At 34.5% G+C, this 21550-nt stretch overlaps 1 protein-coding gene across 1 annotated transcript; it reads right to left on the reverse strand.

Moving 5' to 3' along the window:
* Positions 1 to 944: 944 nt before the first annotated feature.
* LOC149487393 (lysosomal Pro-X carboxypeptidase) lies at positions 945 to 21129 on the reverse strand. The gene is made up of 8 exons (XM_089696007.1): positions 20876 to 21129; positions 6903 to 6991; positions 6392 to 6546; positions 5109 to 5310; positions 4426 to 4666; positions 4099 to 4212; positions 1913 to 2129; positions 945 to 1159 (listed from the first exon to the last, which is right to left on the reverse strand). The coding sequence occupies exons 1-8, from the start codon at positions 21065 to 21067 to the stop codon at positions 972 to 974; spliced, it is 1398 nt and encodes a 465-aa protein (XP_089552133.1). The 5' UTR covers positions 21068 to 21129; the 3' UTR covers positions 945 to 971.
* Between the last annotated feature and the right edge of the window lie 421 nt (positions 21130 to 21550).

Here is a 21550-nt window from a genome sequence, read left to right on the forward strand (position 1 = left end):
CTTTTTATTGACACAATTTCATAGTCACTCTGGAAGGTTTTTTGCAAATCCTCTTCTTTCATCTCTAATTCGATATATTTAACAACTCCAAAAGTGAGACTTACTTCGGTAGTTATACGACAGCGATATCCTAGCTCTTTCATTTTTTTGGAATTTATCAATTTTTCAGCTATCTCCCTATTCTCGACGTTCATGATGATTTTATATGGGGTTTTATACTTTATGTTAAGAATTGTTGTTATATTTAACTCTTTAAGTAATTTTGCAAAACCGATTCTTTTTGGGAGTGGCTTTTCCGAAGATATACATACTTCAATACAGGTGTTAATGTCTTGTGTAATTAAATTCCTTTTTTCGCCAGAATCCTGACGCAAAAGCCTTTTACTTTTCCTGCTTTGTACCAATTTATATTCTTCATCCTCCTCCGAAACCAAATTCTCCTGTTCGTCACTTTCATTTCTTGGTCGTTTCTCAGGTCTGGGAGTCTGTAAACTTGTTATATCCATAATTACCGCACTATCAAAACCCTCCGCACTTATGTCGCTGCGCGTACTGTAGGTACGAGGCCGCTGGGCGACCCCGTCCATTGTTAGCTCACGGAACGTTCGAAACCGAGAATAAATTAATTGAGATTTACACACCGGAACAAATACGTGCGCTCACACTCAAGCAAAGAGTAAACACTCAAGTGTCGCGCGGCACTCGTGATTATTATTATAAATATGTAATCGTAATTGAAAAAAGTTAAGCAAATGTGCAGTTCTAACAAAACGAAATATCATGTTATTCTATGTCGTCGTTACTAGGTTACGTAGTTGAATTTTGCTGAACTGTCAAATGTTGCCTATTAAAATGGCTCTACTATAATAGATACAATATTATATGATTCCTAGGGTTATGCTAAATGCGCAAGGAGCGGTGCAGAGATACGAAATAAAACAAGATTAAAAAACTGAAAAAGTATTTATTGTCTATTGTTTGTTCTTCCTCTCTTGTCTGAACTCTCTGATCCATTTGTCTATGTTCTGCTTATGGATATTCCTGGCGGCAATAACTGATTGCGGATCTTGAGGAGTGCTTGGCATGAGGTCCAAGTGATGCGCTGCGTCAATGATCACTACTGCTGTCACTGATTTGCTGATGCTGTTCAAAATGCCACCTGTAACAGACAAAATGTTTTTAAATACCACAATTGCCCAATTTTATAATTATTAATGAAAGAGGCTTCAATAATTTATATAGAGATTGTCTAATCTAAAAATGAACGCCCCTCCACTAAACTTAATTGTTTCAATGTGTGAGGACAAATAATTATTGAACCACTTTATATGTGTGCGCGCGGCGATTCTACTGCAAACTTTGACACTCGCGCACTGATTTGTCAACTAATCGGGCGATCAGTTCAGGTGCCTAGCATTGTATGGCGGGGAGAGCGCGCTATGTACGGAATGACACGTCCGTTCTGTCGTGCATCGCGTCATTTTTGCACTAGTTGGCCAACTGGTCCTGTCGTTCGGGCATGGACGGGACTGGAGGACTGAACGACCAATGAGGCAGACCAATTTGTGTGTATTGCGTCTATACACGTACTTTGAATGTGAGCGTAAACACAGTGGAGGGGCGTTCATTTTTAGATTAGACAATCTCTACCTATGTATGTAAAGAATGTGTCTCTTTTATATAATCTACTAAGTTTTAGTACGAATTGCGCTGAAGTACGTATGGATATTTGACTAGTTTATTTTGAGCTTATATTTTAATAATCCTTACAAACACAATAACAAAACTCAGTAAATTGTTTCACTAATTTTTAAAAAGGCAATATAGACAAAAATATCAAATACATAAACCTACTTTTTTATAAGCTTTTAAAACTATCAATCGTTCAGAAACATATTAATATTTTCCTCACCTCCCGCCCACGGATCAAGTAAACCGTTACTGAACACAATATTGGAGGCGGCATGTAGCCTATCGCCTCCATACTCGACACCAGCGCCATCTGGTCGCGGGTACACGTTGTATTTCCTGTGACACTCCTCGGAGTACTGCGTAAAGTTCCATGGCGATGGTTCGAACATGTCGTCCTTGCCAGTTGTGCACATTGGCATCACCATTTCTGTGCAGGCCTGTGGTGTAATTCAAAATAACTAATAAGTAATGTTTGCGAACGATATTCTGATAAAAAATCTATACTCAAACTCAAACTCAAACTCAAACATTCATTTATTCAATTAGACTACTATTTAGTAGCACTTTCGAATCGTCATTACATTTATAAGTATTTTTAACATTTACCACCGATTCGGAAAGCAGTATCTACGGAGAAGAATCGGCAAGAAACTCCATAGTTGCTCTTTTAAATCATGTCAATATTACATAATATGTAACTTATATCTAACTACATAATAATATATCATAATATGCCAAAGAACTGTCCTGTGGTTTTTACGCGATAACCCTCCATGGGTCTTTATCGTCTATATATTCCTGAATACTGTAGTACGCTCTCTGAACTAGTACATTTTTTATATAAGTTTTAAATTTAGAACTACTATACTCTTTAATATTGTGAGGAATTCTATTATATAAGCGTATACCTTGACCCATAAATGAATTTTTAACTTTAGCTAATCGGAAAAATGGCATTTCAATTCTATTCCTGTTCCTTGTGCCATAATCGTGTCTATCTCCTACTCTTGTGTGCAAGTCGGAGCTTTTGTGTACATGCAAAATATTATTAAATATATACTGTGATGGTACAGTAAGGATACCAGTATTCTTAAAATGATCTCTTAGTGAGTCCCGAGCACGTAAATTATATATAGAGCGAATGGCTCTTTTCTGTAAGATAAATATAGTTTCTATATCTGCAGCCTTGCCCCACAGTAGAATTCCATAGGACATAATGCTATGAAAGTAGCTGAAATAAACCAATCTAGCTGTATCTTCATCGGTGAGATGCCTTATTTTTCGGACTGCATATGCAGCTGAACTGAGCTTACCTGCAGCGGTGTTGACATGGGCTCCCCACTGTAGTTTCTCGTCCAATGTTAACCCTAGAAATACAGTAGACTCAGTAGGATGCAATACCTCCCCGTTCAAGGTAATATCTCTGTTCAACTTTTTTACATTAGGAAGTAAAAATTCAACACAAGTGGTTTTTTTGGCATTTAATAATAAATTATTGGCAGTAAACCATTTAGATATGTGTAAAAGAGCACTGTTCACTTCGTCAACATTTGGGTCATGCCTATCCACATTAAAAATTAATGAGGTATCATCTGCAAACAGAACTATTTCACACCTATCCTGCAAATAAAAGGGAAGATCATTGATATATACCAAGAACAAGAAGGGACCTAAAATTGACCCCTGTGGAACACCAATGTTAATTGACGCACCGCTAGAACGTTCTCCATTAACAACTACAGTCTGTATCCTATCATGCAGGTATGACGCTATGAGGTTCTGGGCTTTTCCTTTAATTCCATAGTGATTAAGTTTACGTAACAAAGTACAATGTTCAACGCAGTCAAATGCCTTGGAGAGGTCACAAAATATCCCCAGAGCATTTTTTGAGTTTTCCCATGCTTTATATATATTTGTTAGAAGTGCAACTCCTGCATCTGTGGTTGAGCGCCCCTTTGTGAAACCAAATTGTTTGGTGTGCAGTAAATTATTAGATGCAAAATGACTACTCAATTGGTTTAAAATTAACTTCTCGAATACCTTACTTAATGTATAGTAATGTAATAAGGTGGCGAGTTTGTATAAAGTGCTTATTTCAGGAAGTATGGGTTCTAATTGATTTTTTTTTCGTTATGAATATTCCATATTTCGCGACAGGTTAAATAGTAAATTACACTTAGGGTTCATTCCTGCGGTCAACCGGACGGCTAGCCGCAATGCGGCTACCCGCATAGTGCGTATGAACCCTTAGATCGCACCAAAGAAAATTGTTGCAAAAGTGGGAAAAAATATATCATAGCATGCACAAAGTGCCTAAAGTGGAAGTTTTCTGAAGTAATACAGTTATAGTATATGTCTTAAAATTAACATGACACTATGGGGCACAGCAAGTTAGATTTATCTTACCTGAAAGTCCCAACCCGCAGCGTCAAGGTTGCCATAATCGTCACCTTTCTTGTAATCAACGCAAGAACCCTTGCCGTCATAATTTGTGAATACTTGCAACACCTTTCCTATTCCCTGTAAGAAAATAATAAATATAGTAAATTAATGACCTTTAAATTGATATTAATTGAAATATAGGTATTTGTTTCACTTTGTTATTATTGACGAGATTATTTTGTTATAGAAGTCATAATAATTATGTATAAAGGTTTGTAGAGAAAATATTACACATGCGCGATTTAGAAAAATGTGATGTTACTTATTTACGAATTACAGCTTTCAACTTACTTCCAACAATTTCTCCCCAGTCAATGTTTCGTTCAAATACTGACAGACAGTCCTCACAGGCTGAGCCGGTAAGGAAACGAGGAAATCCGATGCAAAAGGGTAGTTAACCATCGCAAGAGTTTCGTACATGGACTGCAGGAATTCCACCAACATGTTAATGTCTTTTTCGTCTTTGATTGGATCACAGAGGTTCCATTTCTTGTGGAGCCATTCACTTGTGTTTGCTGCTGCTGCAAATTTTCTGAAAAGGATACAGTCAATATTAATAAAGAACAGTCTAAGATCTGATAGTTTTAAAAAAAGCGATGCACTTTGAACTGTGTCATATATACGAATTTTGATCAAAACAGTTCTGGAGAATTATCTGCTTGGAAAATTGTACATTATGGTTTTTTTTTTGTCTTAGTTACCAATATCCAACCATAAAGAATATCGAAAATGACGACGCGCGACGTCATTCATAAAGTAAATATGAAATTGATTCAGAGAACGATTCTCACACATTATTAGAAAGAGAAATTTATGCCGGTAACAATGTCTTTTGTTTTCTTCAATAAAAAATATTGTGTTTTCCATTCATATTTCACCGTATGCAATGTTTAGTCAATTAAATTTTTTGTGAAAGGTTAGAAATTTAAATTATCATTACCGTCTGTGTATTTTTCACATCGTAACCCGTTTACCTGACAACAGCCCAAGAATGTCGTATATTGTCCACGCATTTCTCGTCAGCGATCTTGAAGCTAGAGGTCACGATCCTATGGAACACGTCGCAGGGTACCATGCCTGGGTACATGTGGATGGGGGCTGATGCTGCGATGGCTCCAGCTACTATGTGAGGGTATTTCATCCTGAAGTACGCTGCTAGCATGCCGCCGTACGAACCTGAGATGTGGATTTGTGGATTATAGATTTATTTGTTTACAATATCATACGATGACTAGGTCCTTCGTACCCATTTAGTTGGGTGTGAAACAATATTACATCACCAACTGTAAGTTGTAATATATTACAAACATAGCCTATGATAGATACTACGCGGAGCATGTTTCCGTAAATCGACGTCATTCGCCTATTCTATTCGCCTATAAATAGTAAATATACTACTTCCGAAAAACTTAGTTTTCTAATTATGAAACAATTTTTGAAATTATTTCAGTAATTATACAAATTATCTACTGCTTACATATAAAGTTTACTAACTTCTCCTTTGGGTTATAATAGATGAGTAGAGCAACTCGCAAGCTTTTCAAAACAGTACCTATGCGATTTGTGGTTCGACGTTAGATTCGTCTATAATATTAATTATAATTTATGTAATAATAATTATATCAGTGGCATTTGGCAATGGAACGTATCTATTGAAATTATAGAAAATAATAAAAAATATATGTATACAGACGGAAAGATTGTATGGAGTTTTTAGCTCAAATTCACATAAAAGTCAATATTTTATCATGTTAAAAATATTTGAATGGAGCATAAACTAAAGAATTTATACTCATGCATTTCATTTAAAATGCAATTGACGCGTAGCTACAACAATGTTCATATAAAATCACAAATATGTAGTCGTTAATTTATGTGCTATTTAAACAATATGTACCTAACACGCATTTTAGCACAACCGTTACAAATATTTGTAACTAGCTGTGCCCCGCGGTTTTACCCGCATTGCTCCGTTGCTATTGGTCTAAGCGTGATGATATATAGGCCTATCGAGGATAGCCTTCCTCGATAAATGGGCTATCTACCACCGAAAGAATTTTTCAAATCGGACCTAGTTCCTGAGATTAGCGCGTTCAAACAAACTCTTCAGCTTTATAATATCAAAAGTATAGATTGGATAATTTGTATCTTGAAAAATATAATAGGAACACACATTCTTGATCAAAGCTCTGACGAATGATAAAAAAAAATTTTTTGATCGTAATAAATTTCGATAGTTTGGAGAATAAAAACTAACCTCCAAAAGCAATAACAGGCGACTTAGGATGCAGCGAGCCGCCCTGCAAGTAGTTGATTAAATCTGCGTAATCAGCAAGCGCTTGGGCGGACGTCAGGTAACCAATGTGGTCATTGTCCAGGGACTTGTTGAACGGCATCGATGTTCCATAGTATCTGGAAATTTTAACGATTTTAATGATGTTGATTGATGATTGGTTGATTGATTCGAGGGAAACACCGATGACATTGGATTTGATACTTAGTAAATGTACAAGAAGTACGCGAAGAAAGTTACCTACTGCGTCTTCATAAAATGTATTTAATTTATTAGCAATAATGAATGCTACTTGCAACAATGGCTAACTTCTTTATTGTAAAATGGGATACAAGTGAATTAGGACACGTGTTCTAAACCGCCAAATTCATCAATATTCTAATATTGTAACATTTTTGCGAAAAGTCAAATATTATTGATACATTTGAGTTAAAATATTTTAAAACTTATATTATAGAACTAGACTGAAGATTACCTGTGTTCAGCAAACACTATTTTGGCGCGATAGTCAGCTGCGATCTCCCACATGAAGCCGGTGTGCTTCGCAAATAGTTCAATTTGTCCCTGGAGTTAGAATTGTGATAAAGATAATAAATACAATCTTTATGCGACCTTAAAATTATGTTAGTAATGATGAAATAGATTTAATTATATCTTCTGATTAAAATTAAAGGAGAATGGGCAAATTGGGCCTGAAACTTGGGCTAAGACCAATACACACGAAATATTGTTTTTGTGATAGATCATTACACATACCTTACGAAAAAAATAAAATAAAAAAATAAATCAACCGGGTTCTTGTACAGTCAAGGCAAAAAGTTTTATTTATTTGGCTCTTATTTTGCGCACAATAAAGCCGCGTATAAACTAAGCGCGGCAAACCATCGAACATAGGCGCGCGCGGCGGCCGCGCACTATGTAGACGGGATCGCCGCGCGCGGCGACGCGAACATTGCCGCGCTCGAACGTGCCGCGGGGCGATCCGCTCACTGTCGGTTTTTGAGACCGCATCAAAGGAGCTTCAGGCGTTCGCTCGCGCGCCGTGTGGACGGTTTGTAGTTTTGGTGATTCGGCTCGCGCGGCGTATACGTAAAAATGGACAACGAAAAGTGCCGTTTACTAATACAATTGTATGGCGCTAATGAATTTTTGTGGAACAGCAAATCCTCCCAATACCACAATAAATCGCTGAGGTATGATGCGTGGGTAGAAATCAGTAAGAAAATGGATATACCTATTCCTGACTTGAAAAAGAAAATGACTACACTTTTGGCGTCCTACAGAAGAGATGTTCGTGATGGATCGCCTGCCGCGCGCGGCAACTACGTTCAACTTAAAATATATCTACATATTGGCTCGCGCAGCAAATGAACGTCAACTCTGGTCGAACATTGGCTCGCGCGGCTGCCGCGCTTAATTTATACGCACCTTAACGGTGTTTTTAATTCGAGTGAAGTAAATATAAATCTAAATGTCACTGGAGTGACTGAGTTTAACCACAAAAAAACGTCTAACTACGTTGAATTATAATAAACACGGTATAGGTACATGTTACAAAACATAATATTAGTGTATTTCGGTTATTAGAAGGCTTAAGATTAGTACGTATTTGTAAGTGAAAGTGAATTGGAGTAACCACAGAACAGTAAAGTAGATAGAAGTGTGATGTGGGCCACGCCCACATCACACTTCTAAAGCCGCGTATAAACTAAGCGCGGCAAACCATCGAACATAGGCGCGCGCGGCGGCCGCGCACTATGTAGACGGGATCGCCGCGCGCGGCGACGCGAACATTGCCGCGCTCGAACGTGCCGCGGGGCGATCCGCTCACTGTCGGTTTTTGAGACCGCATCAAAGGAGCTTCAGGCGTTCGCTCGCGCGCCGTGTGGACGGTTTGTAGTTTTGGTGATTCGGCTCGCGCGGCGTCTACGTAAAAATGGACAACGAAAAGTGCCGTTTACTAATACAATTGTATGGCGCTAATGAATTTTTGTGGAACAGCAAATCCTCCCAATACCACAATAAATCGCTGAGGTATATTGTGTGGGTAGAAATCAGTAAGAAAATGGATATACCTATTCCTGACTTGAAAAAGAAAATGACTACACTTTTGGCGTCCTACAGAAGAGATGTTCGTGATGGATCGCCTGCCGCGCGCGGCAACTACGTTCAACTTAAAATATATCTACATATTGGCTCGCGCAGCAAATGAACGTCAACTCTGGTCGAACATTGGCTCGCGCGGCTGCCGCGCTTAATTTATACGCACCTTATCTCACTGTAAGGTAAGATCACTTGTAAGGTAAGATCACCTAACTTGCTCTCAGTTGTGCGCAGAAAAATATTCGAGTCGGTTGTCAGCTGTCAAACCTTTTTTCCGTATTTATTCATTAATTAGGACGTGTTGTTCGGTATTAGAGTGCAAAAATGATAGCAGACGAAATAATATCAGCAATGGAGGCATTTCATACCATCGGTAAGTCTTATTTTTATTTATTTTACATATAATATTTTATGTTATATCTTCGCTTGTAATTTGTCAAAATTATATACAAATATCTAGTCAAAATGAACCTTAATCCGTAAGAAATTAGTACTATTATAGATTGAACAGCAAACAAGAATTTCTGGAATATTATTGCAATAAACAAACGAATGTCGCTTTAGTGATGCTTGTGGCGCATATCGACAGTATCGATACTTTAGAAAAGACAAACATTATAAATATTAAATTTTATTTTATTTTTCCTTAGCTTTCATTTGTCCAATTTATTTACAGATTTCCCAAAGAGGCTAATTTAAAAGAGAAATGGATAAATGCAACGTGACGAGTTAACTGAATGCCGAACAGCACTAAGCAGTCTAACAAAGGCCACCGATACAGCAAACCTACGGCAGTTCCAAGATTTAAAATAATGCATATTTTCTGTTTGTATTTTGTAAACTAGCAATGCCCTGCGGTTTCACCCGCATAGATAGCGATATCGTTACAGTGAAAAGTCTACTATAGGTCGGGGAAATCTTTCATAGATACCCACGGCTTACGGGGGAGGGGCCGTGGGTTATGTCGGATTCCTACCGACCAAAACCCCACTGTGTTCCGTCAAGACGCATATTGGTAGAATTCCTCCGTGACCCCCGCACTACGGCCTGCTCGAACAGTATACCTACTATTTTCTGTAGATTGACACTTTTAAAAATTCGTTATATCTTTTGAATGGAATATCCAATTCTTTTCATTTAAAAAGTATTTTGCTGGTATTGAAACAGTCTATAATAAAACAACATTTAATGGGATAAGGATTAATATATGTGTATGGATAACATGGTTTGATTACTGTCGGCACTTCTATTTACTTTGAAAACGTAAAAAAGTTGTTGTAGTAACATAACTACTGAAGATGGACATATGGTATGGCGGACTTTCTTGTAGATATTGATCCATTCTATAATACCGTAGAACATTTTTTTGTTCTATCTTCAATAGATTCCGCAGCGCACGCGATGACAGAAGTTTTATTAAGGATTTTTTTACACCTTGGGTTACATTATTGCATTTTTGGTAAGGATCTCTAATTTTTTTGAAAATGCAATATAGCCTATGTTGCTCAGTAAAGATGCAGCTTTCTAATGGTGAAAGAATTTTTGAAATCGGTCCAGTAGTTTTTGCGTGAAAACCATACATACATACATACATACATACATACTTACAAACTTTTCCTCTTTATAATATTAGTATAGATATAGATTAATAGTTAATACAATTCTATTCCGTTTTTTATTTAATAATAATAATATAAAAAGACGTACTTAGTAGTAATAAACATACTCCAAAATGTGACACATTATACTATACTCGTTAGTGTCCGACCGAAACTGGTTTCCAGGCCGAAACCGAAACCGAAACCGAATGTTCGGCCGTGGCTTCAGTTTCGGCCGAAACCGAAACCGAAACCGAAACTCACGTGGTCAAGTATGAAATTTCTAAAAATACTGAACTTTGGTGCATTTTACCTATTATTTTGCCTTAATTAAGGCATGAAATGAAAACACAGTATATTAAATTTGTTGTAATCATTTATTTAATATAAAATAAAATAAATAATATTTATAACAATTTTAATTTTTATTATTTTTTCAAATTAAGTTCTCAGTAAAATCACTATCAGTCATCTAAATCAAATCAGTAATTGTTAAGCGCGTCACACACGGTGAAGATACTATAATATTTTAATATATTTTACAAATGACCCACAAAATTTCGCGTCATTTGTAACAGGATGGCGGTTCTACAGGGGTGGTCTTAGTACGCAATGACAAAAGGAAAAATGATGGTCCGAACGCTGATACCGGATGCGTTAAGATACTGTGATATAAAATATAACAGTATCTTAAGATAAAATATTATAGTATCTCCACCGTGTGTGACGCGCTTTACTGTTACTTTAAATACTAAGTTTTGGTATTTTGAGATCTTTCTCTTTATTAAAGAGTCTTTAATACTTTGGATTGGTATTTGTACTAAGAAGAATAATCAGTCTCTTAAAGGTACCTCTTATATAAAAATAATTATTATTAATTACTATTACACCCAGTTCCAATCTCAACATAGATAATCAAAAATTGTTTCCACCAGCGTGGGTCAACCAACGCTTTGACAGCGTCCGTCAAAGCATTGCCGAGGAAAACGAAGTTAGGCGAGCGTGAACATGTGTGAACTAAGTTCACTGAACTTGCGAAATAAGTTTCGGTTTCGGCAAAAGTTTCGGCCGATTTTGGCCGAAACCGAAACTGCGGCCGAAACTTGATTTTTGGCCGAAACTCGGCCGAAACCGAAACCGAAACCGAAAGTTCGGTCGGACACTAATACTCGTATAATAGAAAGAAAAAAAAATACACAAAAAATATTTATTTGTGAATTATCGATATCTCGATATCGATAACAAGGCTGACATCCCTCAGGGCATAGCATCAGATAAATATCAAGTTAAGGTGATTGCAACGATCTGTTCCCAGCCAATATCCCGCTAGATGGCGCTGAATTCTACATTTCTAGTTTATTTGAGTTTTTGCGTAATTGGAATAGTCATCAAACCTAGGAATAGTCATGGCGGTTACTGAATATTATATTTTATTGAAATATGTTATATCATTGCCTTAAAATCCACCCAATTCGGTAAAATTATGCGTTTTAACATCTGTCATTGCATACAGGGTCGTTTACACACACAGACGTATACAAAAATGATAAAGATTTAACTCTAGATGGCGTGAATGTAAAGCGCGTCACACACGGTGAAGATACTACCTATAATATTTTATCTAATCTAGTAATATTTTATATTACAGTATCTTAAGGTATCCGGTATCAGCGTTCTGACCATCATTTTTCTTTTTTCGCTGTAGAACCGCCATCCTGTTACAAATGACCCACAAAGGAGAATGACCACGGGTGGTATCGGTAAAATTTTAGTTGTGCCACGTATTCGTTATATTGTTAATTCCTATTTGTATTTATAATGATCATATGTATCAATATTAAGTCTTAATTAAACCGGATAAATTGAAATAATACCTAGTAAAAGTAAAAGTTTTTCTTTTGAAACATGTATGAACTTTCGCATTAGTAGGAAGTAGGATTGTTATAAAAATAAAAGTTATATTTGTTGGCGTAAACTATTTTATTGTAATTTTGGGAAATAAATAATGTCAAAATTGATTACCTACAATAAAACGCAGTTTTATTTTATTACCTACATTACACTATTGTTTTTTTTTTATCAAAACATGTATTTGAAGTAGCAAATATGATATCATGCTGATCCAAGCATTTTCACTCAAAACTAATATCACTAATGATTTGTAAAAGTAAATTATTTCAAAATACATTTCATAACCAACAAGTAAGAATAATTATTCATACAACAACAAATCAAAAACACTATTTACTATGGAAAAAAAACCAGGAAGGTGAAAAACATATTTACGATTTCGATGCACTCGACTTTTAGTAAAATAATAGGTAAAAATATTATTATGGTTTTGATCACAGACATATCTGTGGTTTTGATTTTAGCTACTAGTATCAGAAAGCTGCGTGTTCAATGCACGTCGGGGTCCCACAACTGTGGAGGAAGGAAGGTAGAATACCTCCATCGAATAAGTGAAGTTTCTCGACATACTCGATTTGCCGGCCGGCCTCAATGAAGATTGTCCGAAAGTTGTATATGTGCTCTGTAACGAAAAAATTTCGCTAGCGCGATTCAGAGTGAGGTGTCGTACAATATACCTAATGAAGTTTTTCATCTTTTTATTTTACTGCAAATACAAAATAAAAATTAAACAATGGTAATGTAAATTCTAAACAAACTACTACCAAAATACAATTAGAACAAAAATCATTTGACTTGTTTATTTCACCCAGAGGCCAGAGGCGGCTCGTGACAAAATTGTATAGGTGTTCACTTGAAATAAAACAACGAAAATACAATAGCGTTCGGGATGATTTATTACAAAAAAATGAGCACCACATTTTATAAATGTCTATAACACTAAAAATTACAAAGTACAGGCTATTTCAAAACGAATTCAATGACTAGGTATCAATAATTAGTAAATCACCGAATTTGCATTCGCGAGCGTAGGTATCCATAGTGTTTGTCACTGACGGTCACTGACCTCTATAACTTATAGTTATAGAGGTCAGTGGTGTTTGTTGTGTAAACATGTATGTATTTGAGTAGTTAGTAGCATATTATATTCTGAATTTCTGATCCATGCCTATTCACTCAAAACTAATAACACTAATGATTTGTAACAGTAAATTATTTCAATAGGTAGGTATTTGAACATTTCCCAACAAGACGTAAGAATAATTATTCGTAGGTATACAATAACAAATCTAATACACTATTTATTATTTTATTATTTACTAGCGGTCCGCCCCGGCTTCGCCCGTGGTACATGTTTACGTTTTCTCTCCATAAGAAGTAATAGCTAGAGAGCTAGCGCAAAGCTACCTGTATGTATTTGACCAGACCTGGATTTTTGTGTGTTGATTCCCCTATACCTACTATACATGAGATGAGGAGTCACTAAGCCCAGAGTGGTGGACGGGGCGCGCGCTTAGGTAAGACAGGTGCAAATTTTTGGCGAACTTTGAAACCATTTGACCACGTCTGCCATTTTGATATTTGAAAATAGATTATTATTACTATCGGAAAATAACAATGGCAGACCATTATCACGCGGATAACATTCTGGCAGACACTTATGAAAGTGCTGAAAAAAATACAATTTTGAAAGTATTTGACCAGATCTGCCATTCATATATTTTATTTATTAGGGTCTTAAAACTTATTTTCGAAACGGCAGACATTTTCATTGCGTACAGACTTCAGCAGACAACAAAACTTTACAGACTTCAGCAGTCAACAAGACTTAGCTTCTACATGGTCAGATGTATATATGTATTACGTTCCCTGACCTTACATCAATGATTTACTTTATTAATGTTTTTATGGTCATTTACATTTAATTTTGAAAACTATGGAATAAAATTTATAAATTTGATGATACAAAACTAAATATACATTTGTAAAGAATCTCAAATATAAAGTTGTATTGCAAATAACAAATCATCATTTAAATATTTAGTTTATTTCTTTATTTAAGAAACAATTAACAATTACAAAACAACATAAAAAAACACGCATGCATTTATTGAAATGTTCATTCATCATCACTATCGTATGGCGTTGTGTGACTCGTCTTCATAATCCATTGAATCGGATTCTGTAAAAGTAAAACGTAAATTATATAATAAAAGAAATGAGTCATTATAAACTTACCTAGTAAGGCAATGCCTTTGATGTCGCACGATGCCGCCGCGCCGCCAGTGTAGGTACTTCTGCTGCTACATGAAAATATGCTAGGGTTGCAACAAATGGGAAATAAAACAATTGTGATTATTACTATTATGATGTAATCATTTATTCATATTATGTACATTCAAAACAATTGCTATTATTAAATCTGATGTAATTATTTTTTCATAAATATATAATTATTATTAATTACATAATATATTGCACTGTGAAATATTTACGTATCACTTTATTTTTGATGTTCTTAATTGTCTTTTATAAAATTTAAGTGACGCATTCGCATTGGGATCAACAATCCGATAAGAAAAGAATGGAGACAACATATACATAGCTTTGATTTCAATTCTACAGATACAAAATATACAATCTATCTAAAATGATACAACGGATGTTTCCTGCGTTTTCTCGTCAAAATACCGAAACAACGTAATTATTGTATAGTAGTTGGGCGTGAAAGTAAAAAAACAAATGAAAAGTGTTTTCCATATGATTATTTATTAAATTTACGCGATTAAGAATAATTTCAACGATACAATTTAGTAACCGAGAATTCAGAGGATTAAAGAAAATACCTGCCTGATCATTTTATCAAACTCTAAAAGAATTATGGTTATTTCGCATCACTCGGTTTATTAGTTTGGTAATAATTATTAAAGGTAGTTACAACCCTAGCCATTGAGTCGAACGGTAGGCAACACAATATCGACTTTGTGCGGGTACATATGGTACATTTCTTCTTGCTGTGAAGCGTAATTATTATTATTAGATTTTTTAGGCTATTTTGAATCAGCTGTTCTAATTTAATTCTAGAAATTTATTAAAACGTGATTTTTTTAAAAGTATATTATGAGTTTATAAATACCTCAACCAATAGTTATTGTGTCCTATCCTCATTTCTTTATATCTTCGTAGTTAACTAAAGTGTTAAATTTACATAACCTCAACAACAACATTTACACTGCCACTGCACTAAAACTAAACTAACTAGCTCTCTAGCTATAAGAACCATCCTCGTACTTCAAGGGATATAATAAAAAAAGAATTATCGAAATCGGTTCAGCCGTTCTCGAGTTATGCGCTTACCAACACATTTTGCGATTCATTTTTATATATAAGACTAGCGGTCCGCCCCGGCTTCGCCCGTGGTACATGTTTACGTTTTCTCTACATAAGAACCATCCTCGTACTTCAAGGAATATAATAAAAAAAGAATTATCGAAATCGGTTCAGCCGTTCTCGAGTTATGCGCTTACCAACACATTTTGCGATTCATTTATATATATATACTAGCGGTCCGCCCCGGCTTCGCCCGTGGTACATAATATTTACGTTTTCTCTACATAAAAACCATCCTCGTACTTCAAGGAATATAATAAAAAAAGAATGATCGAAATCGGTTCAGCCGTTCTCGAGTTATGCGCTTACCAACACATTTTGCGATTCATTTTTATATATAAGATAAGATTATGTGAAAATAACCAGGAAGGTGAAAAACATATTTACGAAAACATAGTAACATAATATGGCTGTCGCTACAATAATTATATTTCAATTTTATCTTTTTATACCTAGTAGAACTGGCCGACGAATAAAAAAAATCGTATTAGAATAAATACAATAAATTACGGAACAAAAAAAGGATTGTAACTGAATTAGGTATGTTTGTTTCTGGGCGCACCGTTTTCGACGACGCGACGCGCGACGTAAGCGTATAGGTATAGGTACCTACTTTGCTAAAACAAACTAATAAAATTGTGTGTCTGTCTGAAAATTCGGAAAAGCATATTTTGCAAGTTTGTAATTACTTTGATAGTTTACCGATTTATAATAATTGTAATTGTAATTGTATAATATATAATTTGCAATGTGGTGAAATTTCATAAAAATCACGGGCCAATTTTTTGTTTTGAATCCCACCGAAAATATAATTGCGTTATTAGAATAATTAATTACTATACCTACCCACGATCAATTATTACAATATAGTCTCAAATGCATACTAGAGAAATATTGCAATTTGATTCAATTAAAATGCATAGCATACAAAAATAAATTCACAACACAAGAAATTCCGCGCGCAAATCATAGCGCGTGTCAATGAAATCAAGAATGTTTTATATCAAGCCGACGCGGACGACGACGCGACGCCGAACAAAAGTACCTACGACGGACGACCACGCTTCGAGTTGCCAAACAACATGAGTAATAAATTGTTTACAAAAAAAACAAGTTTTCCATTTTTCTGTATGAGTAGACAGAACTTCAAAACGCCACCTGCTACGGTTTATATTATGAACGATTGTTATAAAAATAAAAGTTATATTTGTTGGTGTAAACAATTTTATTGATCAATAATTTTGGAATTTAAAATTGTCAACATTGATTACAATAAAACGCAGTTTTATTTTATTACACTATTGTTTTTTTTATCAAAACATGTATTTGAAGTACCATATAATATTATGCTGATCCAAGCATTTTCACTCAAAACTTATATCACTAATGATTTGAAAGTAAATTATTTCAATATACATTTCATAACCAACATGTAAGAATAATTATTATTATTCCTACCTACAACAACAAACCTAAAACACTATTTACTATGGGAAAATAACCAGGAAGGTGAAAAACATATTATTATTTACGATTTCGACGCACTCGACTTTTAGTAAAATATAGTAGGGAAACATAATATTATGGTTTTGATTTTTGCTACTAGTATAAGAAAACTGCGTGTTCAAACTACTTGTTTGTCTGTCTGAAAATTCGGAAGTACTTTGGTAGTTTACCGATTTATAATAATATTGTATATATCGTTGTTTAAAAAATATTCAAACACAATAAAATATGATATATGTACTGATTTATCACTGGTTTCAGTGATGAACTGATGAGTCAATTATAGCCACTATACTTTCGTCATACGTGTGTATGATTGATGTGATTTGCAACGTGGTGATATTTCAGAAAAATCACGGGTCAAATTGTCCCACCGAAAATATAACTGCGTTATAAGAATAACTATACCTACGATAAATTATACATAATACAATATAGTCTCAAATGCATACTAGTGAAATATTTTATTTGAATCAATAAAATAAAAAAATAAATAAAAAATAATAATAATACAAAAATAAATTCACAACACAAGAAAATCCGCGCGCAAATCATAGCGCGTGACAATGAAATCAAGAACTTTCGAGCCGACGCGGACGACGAAGGAGCCTAACAAAAGTACCTACAATCATAGGCGGCTCGTGACAAAATTGTATGGCCGTGTTCACTTGAAATAAAACAACGAAAATAGGAACCTACAATAGCGTTAGCAGTACAAAAAAAATGAGCACCACATTATAAATGTCTAAAAATTATAGAGTATTTCAAAATGAATTCAATTATTATTTAGCAATAATTAGAAAATCCCTGAATTTGCATTCGTGATCGTATTCATAGTGTTTGTCTACACTAATATTATAAAGAGGAAAACTTTGTTTGTTTGTTTGATTGTAATGAATAGGCTCATAAACTACTGGACATTTTAACAATGCAATGTTTGCAAGTTTGTGATTACTTTGATAGTTTACCGATTTATAATAATTGTATACTTATATCATTGTTTAAAAATATTCAAACACAATATGATATAGGTACTGATTTATCACTGGTTTCAGTGATGAACTGATGAGTCAATGTTAGCCACAATACTAATCACTTTCGTCATAGATACATGTGTATGAACTATGATTGATGTGATTTGCAATGTGGTGAAATTTCATAAAAATCACGGGCCAATTTTTTGTTTTGAATCCCACCGAAAATACATATATTACTAATTGCGTTATTAGAATAATTAATTACTATACCCACGATCAATTATTACAATTTACAATATAGTCTCAAATGCATACTAGAGAAACATTGCAATTTGAATCAATTAAAATGCATAGCATACAAAAATAAATTCACAACACAAGAAATTCCGCGCGCAAATCATAGCGCGTGTCAATGAAATCAAGAATGTAATTTTATATCAAGCCGACGAGCGACGACGCCGAACTAAAGTACCTACAGTACCATTTACCTTCAGTGTACAATACAGTTTACAGACCTACGACGGACGAACAATAATGAGTAATAAATAAAAAAAAACATAGTTTCTAAGGTCATTAGTTTTATTTTATTTTATTGTTATTTTCTTTGAACGATTGGAAATGAAATTACTCAATTTTTACACAGAACTTTGATTTATTAGAATTATGCTCATTATCCATAAGATAACGAACGCGAATGCACGACATCTAGCGCGTCAATGTCTAAACATCGCCTTTCGTTTAGACATTGACGCGCTAGATCTGTAATAAGTATATAGTCTATGCGCTAGATGTCGTGCTTTATGTCGTGTTTCGCTTGGCAAAAGTCACGCACACTACTGTAGAAGTGTCAAATTTTTCCGGTATTTTACTGTTGTTTTTCTAAGTAAATATTGTAAATTATTGATTAAAAAGGTCGAACGCGCACACATTTCATTATAGAGAAGTGATAAAATGATTAGTTTTAAAGAAATAGTGTCTGTGTTAAGTGTTTAGAGGTAATCAAAAATGTATGGAGGGACGGTCGGAACATCAACCTTAATGTCATTAATGTTGAGTGACACAAATTTCAACCTTATCTCTATGTGTTGAGGTTCAAAGTTATATCTATTGAAAACTAACGCCCTCTGTTGTGGAGTAGCTGAATGTTTTTCGAATTTGGAATTTCTGTGCAATGAGAAACAAAACAGCTAATATACCTAGAGATGTTATACTAAAATAAACCGTAACATGGTGCGTTAGGGTACATATTAAAATGCTGAATTTATAACCTAAGTCAGTTTTTACTCAAATTAAGCAGTCCAATCAAAGGCATAGTTTACTTGTAGTGTACTGTATAACTATCGGTTTAAATGTGTGGGTTTGGCGACACTGGTTTTCATACTAATTATGACATTAAAGCACTTCTATTTGTTTTTATTGTTCTGTGGGAGTAACATACAGATATTGTCATTGTCTTATAACAGTTATTTATTGCAAAAAATATTATACACAAAGAAATAAAACTTGATGTGACTGTACAAAAACCCGGTTGATTATTTTTTTATATATATTTTTCCCTTTATGTATGCGTTATGATCTATTATAAACTTATTATAAAAACAATATCTCATGTGTATTGGTCCAACTCAAGGGTTCAGGCCCAACTTCCATAGTAAAATGCCCATTCTCCTTTAGGGAGTAGGATGGTTGGCAAGGGATTCCTATTCCATAAATTTTTCTTACAACTAGCGTTAGCTAATAATAAGTATTCTGTGGTACAATACTTATCGAATAACGACTATTTCTGTGAACGGTCTAATAATTGCTTACAGTTTAAACTAACAAGTTGATAACGCGTCCAATTTGTACCTAATCTATTTGTTTACAGAGATAATAATTGACCAACACGATTTATTTAGGTACGAGTGTTGAAAAACATATGTAGGTAGTTATAAATGCAAAGTCTATCCGTCTATTACGCTTTCACGGCGAAAATCGCTCATATTGTATGAAATTTGACGAATATATTATATTGAAAACCCCGGGTCGCACATAGGCTTATGCTAAGCCCGTGGTTTTGTGTGCGGCTAAAACCGCGGGACCGTTTTTACTATTTTAAGGAATAAATTCTTAAAATAGTAAGAACTTGTCCAAGGAATCATATCATGCATCATTTGATAAATACCTAATAGCAATAAATTATCTCAAGTGCTCTTTGTTGGCGGAATGAAAATTGTTTCTTGTTCATTTAAAGGAATGTTGTTTATGTTACAGCAATTTAAATTACATTCACGAGTTTGAGAATTTAAAATATACAGTGTGTCCGGACATGACATACCGATATTTGAAGGGGCTATTCTCCAGGTATTTTTATCGACAATTCAACCCCTCTACAGTCCCCTACCTCACCCCCCTCAAAATGGTTTTCGAATTTTTTAAAGTATGTTTCATCACTCTTATCAATTAAATTTATTTAGTGGTCCCTAGAATAACTTTTTATTGTTCAAATAAAACCAAATTTAGTATTTTGTGACACTCACTTTCGAAGTTATTACAATTTTCATAAATTCACTATCCGAATTGATAGGTTTGCCATTTTGAGGGGGGTGAGGTAGGGGACTGTAGAGGGGTTGAATTGTCGATAAAAATACCTGGAGAATAGCCCCTTCAAATATCGGTATGTCATGTCCGGACACACTGTATAAACTGCTTAGAGACTGTTTTTAGAACTATGTAGGTAGGTAGGTATGTTTTAATAAACCAAACCTATGTTTCGTATTAATTAAGAAAATAGTTTTGTTTTTGGTTTCTAAGGTAAACAATAGGTAGAGTAGATCGAATTAACGCTAGGTAAAACAATGCAGTGATATAGGTAAATCTCATGTTTATGTTTCAAGTATGCATCGACAATTTGAGCAAATCATATAGGTACATTTGCATATAAAATTAACGAACTATTGATAACGTATCTTGAGTGAACTAACCTCATTTCCAGTGTAAAAGAAGATCGGTCCCGACCCGCTGTCCCAATGTTCCTTGTTCTCCAAATACTTTATGTTAAAAGTTTCGTTCCTTTGAAAGCCAAAATGGTCGAGCGGCACTTTGAAATATTTCGTTTCATACTTGTAATCGCAGTAAACAGTACTCAAATAGAGTAATAATATATATTTCCACATGATACGTCAGATCTGTTAGCAGTGTGTGAATGTAATGCGGTGAAGAGTGAAGACGACTAAGTGATGTACAGTCGTGAAGATATTGTTAGGTTCAAGGTCGCGAGAGTGCTTAGGCACGCTAGGGTTCTATACGGGGATAGTTGTTTAAACTTTAAAGTGATTTGAAAATTGTATTCTGCATGATTTTATAAAAATTATAGAACTAGATAATTTTTAATTTTTTTAATTAAAAAATATCTAGTTCTATAATTTTTACATTACAGAATCAAAATTTGTTTATTCAAAAAATTTTAATAAATGAACCATAATTTTTTGATTAGGTTATTTAAATTAGCTGGAATGTACCTACCTTATTTACCTTATTTGCAAATTTAACAGAGATTCATTATTTATTTCTTAATTTCATCTCTATCTTGTATTTTGATTTCGATAAGACGGGTGACTAATATGTAAACGCTCGTCTGAACACTTTAGTGTAAAAAC

Source organism: Colias philodice, chromosome 6 (genome assembly GCF_061535455.1).
Source record: "Colias philodice isolate Cphi_HAF_F1 chromosome 6, ilColPhil1 Martin Lab GWU primary, whole genome shotgun sequence".
Taxonomy (NCBI): Eukaryota; Metazoa; Arthropoda; class Insecta; order Lepidoptera; family Pieridae; genus Colias; species Colias philodice.

Coding starts and splice junctions, on each gene's coding strand:
- LOC149487393 (XM_089696007.1), bottom strand. CDS start 21,067: ATGTGGAAATATATATTATTACTCTATTTGAGTACTGTTTACTGCGAT. Junction 6,547..6,902: donor ATAGTGTTTGCTGAACACAG/GTAATCTTCAGT, acceptor TAAAATTTCCAG/ATACTATGGAACATCGATGC. Junction 1,160..1,912: donor ACTTGATCCGTGGGCGGGAG/GTGAGGAAAATA, acceptor TGTCTGTTACAG/GTGGCATTTTGAACAGCATC.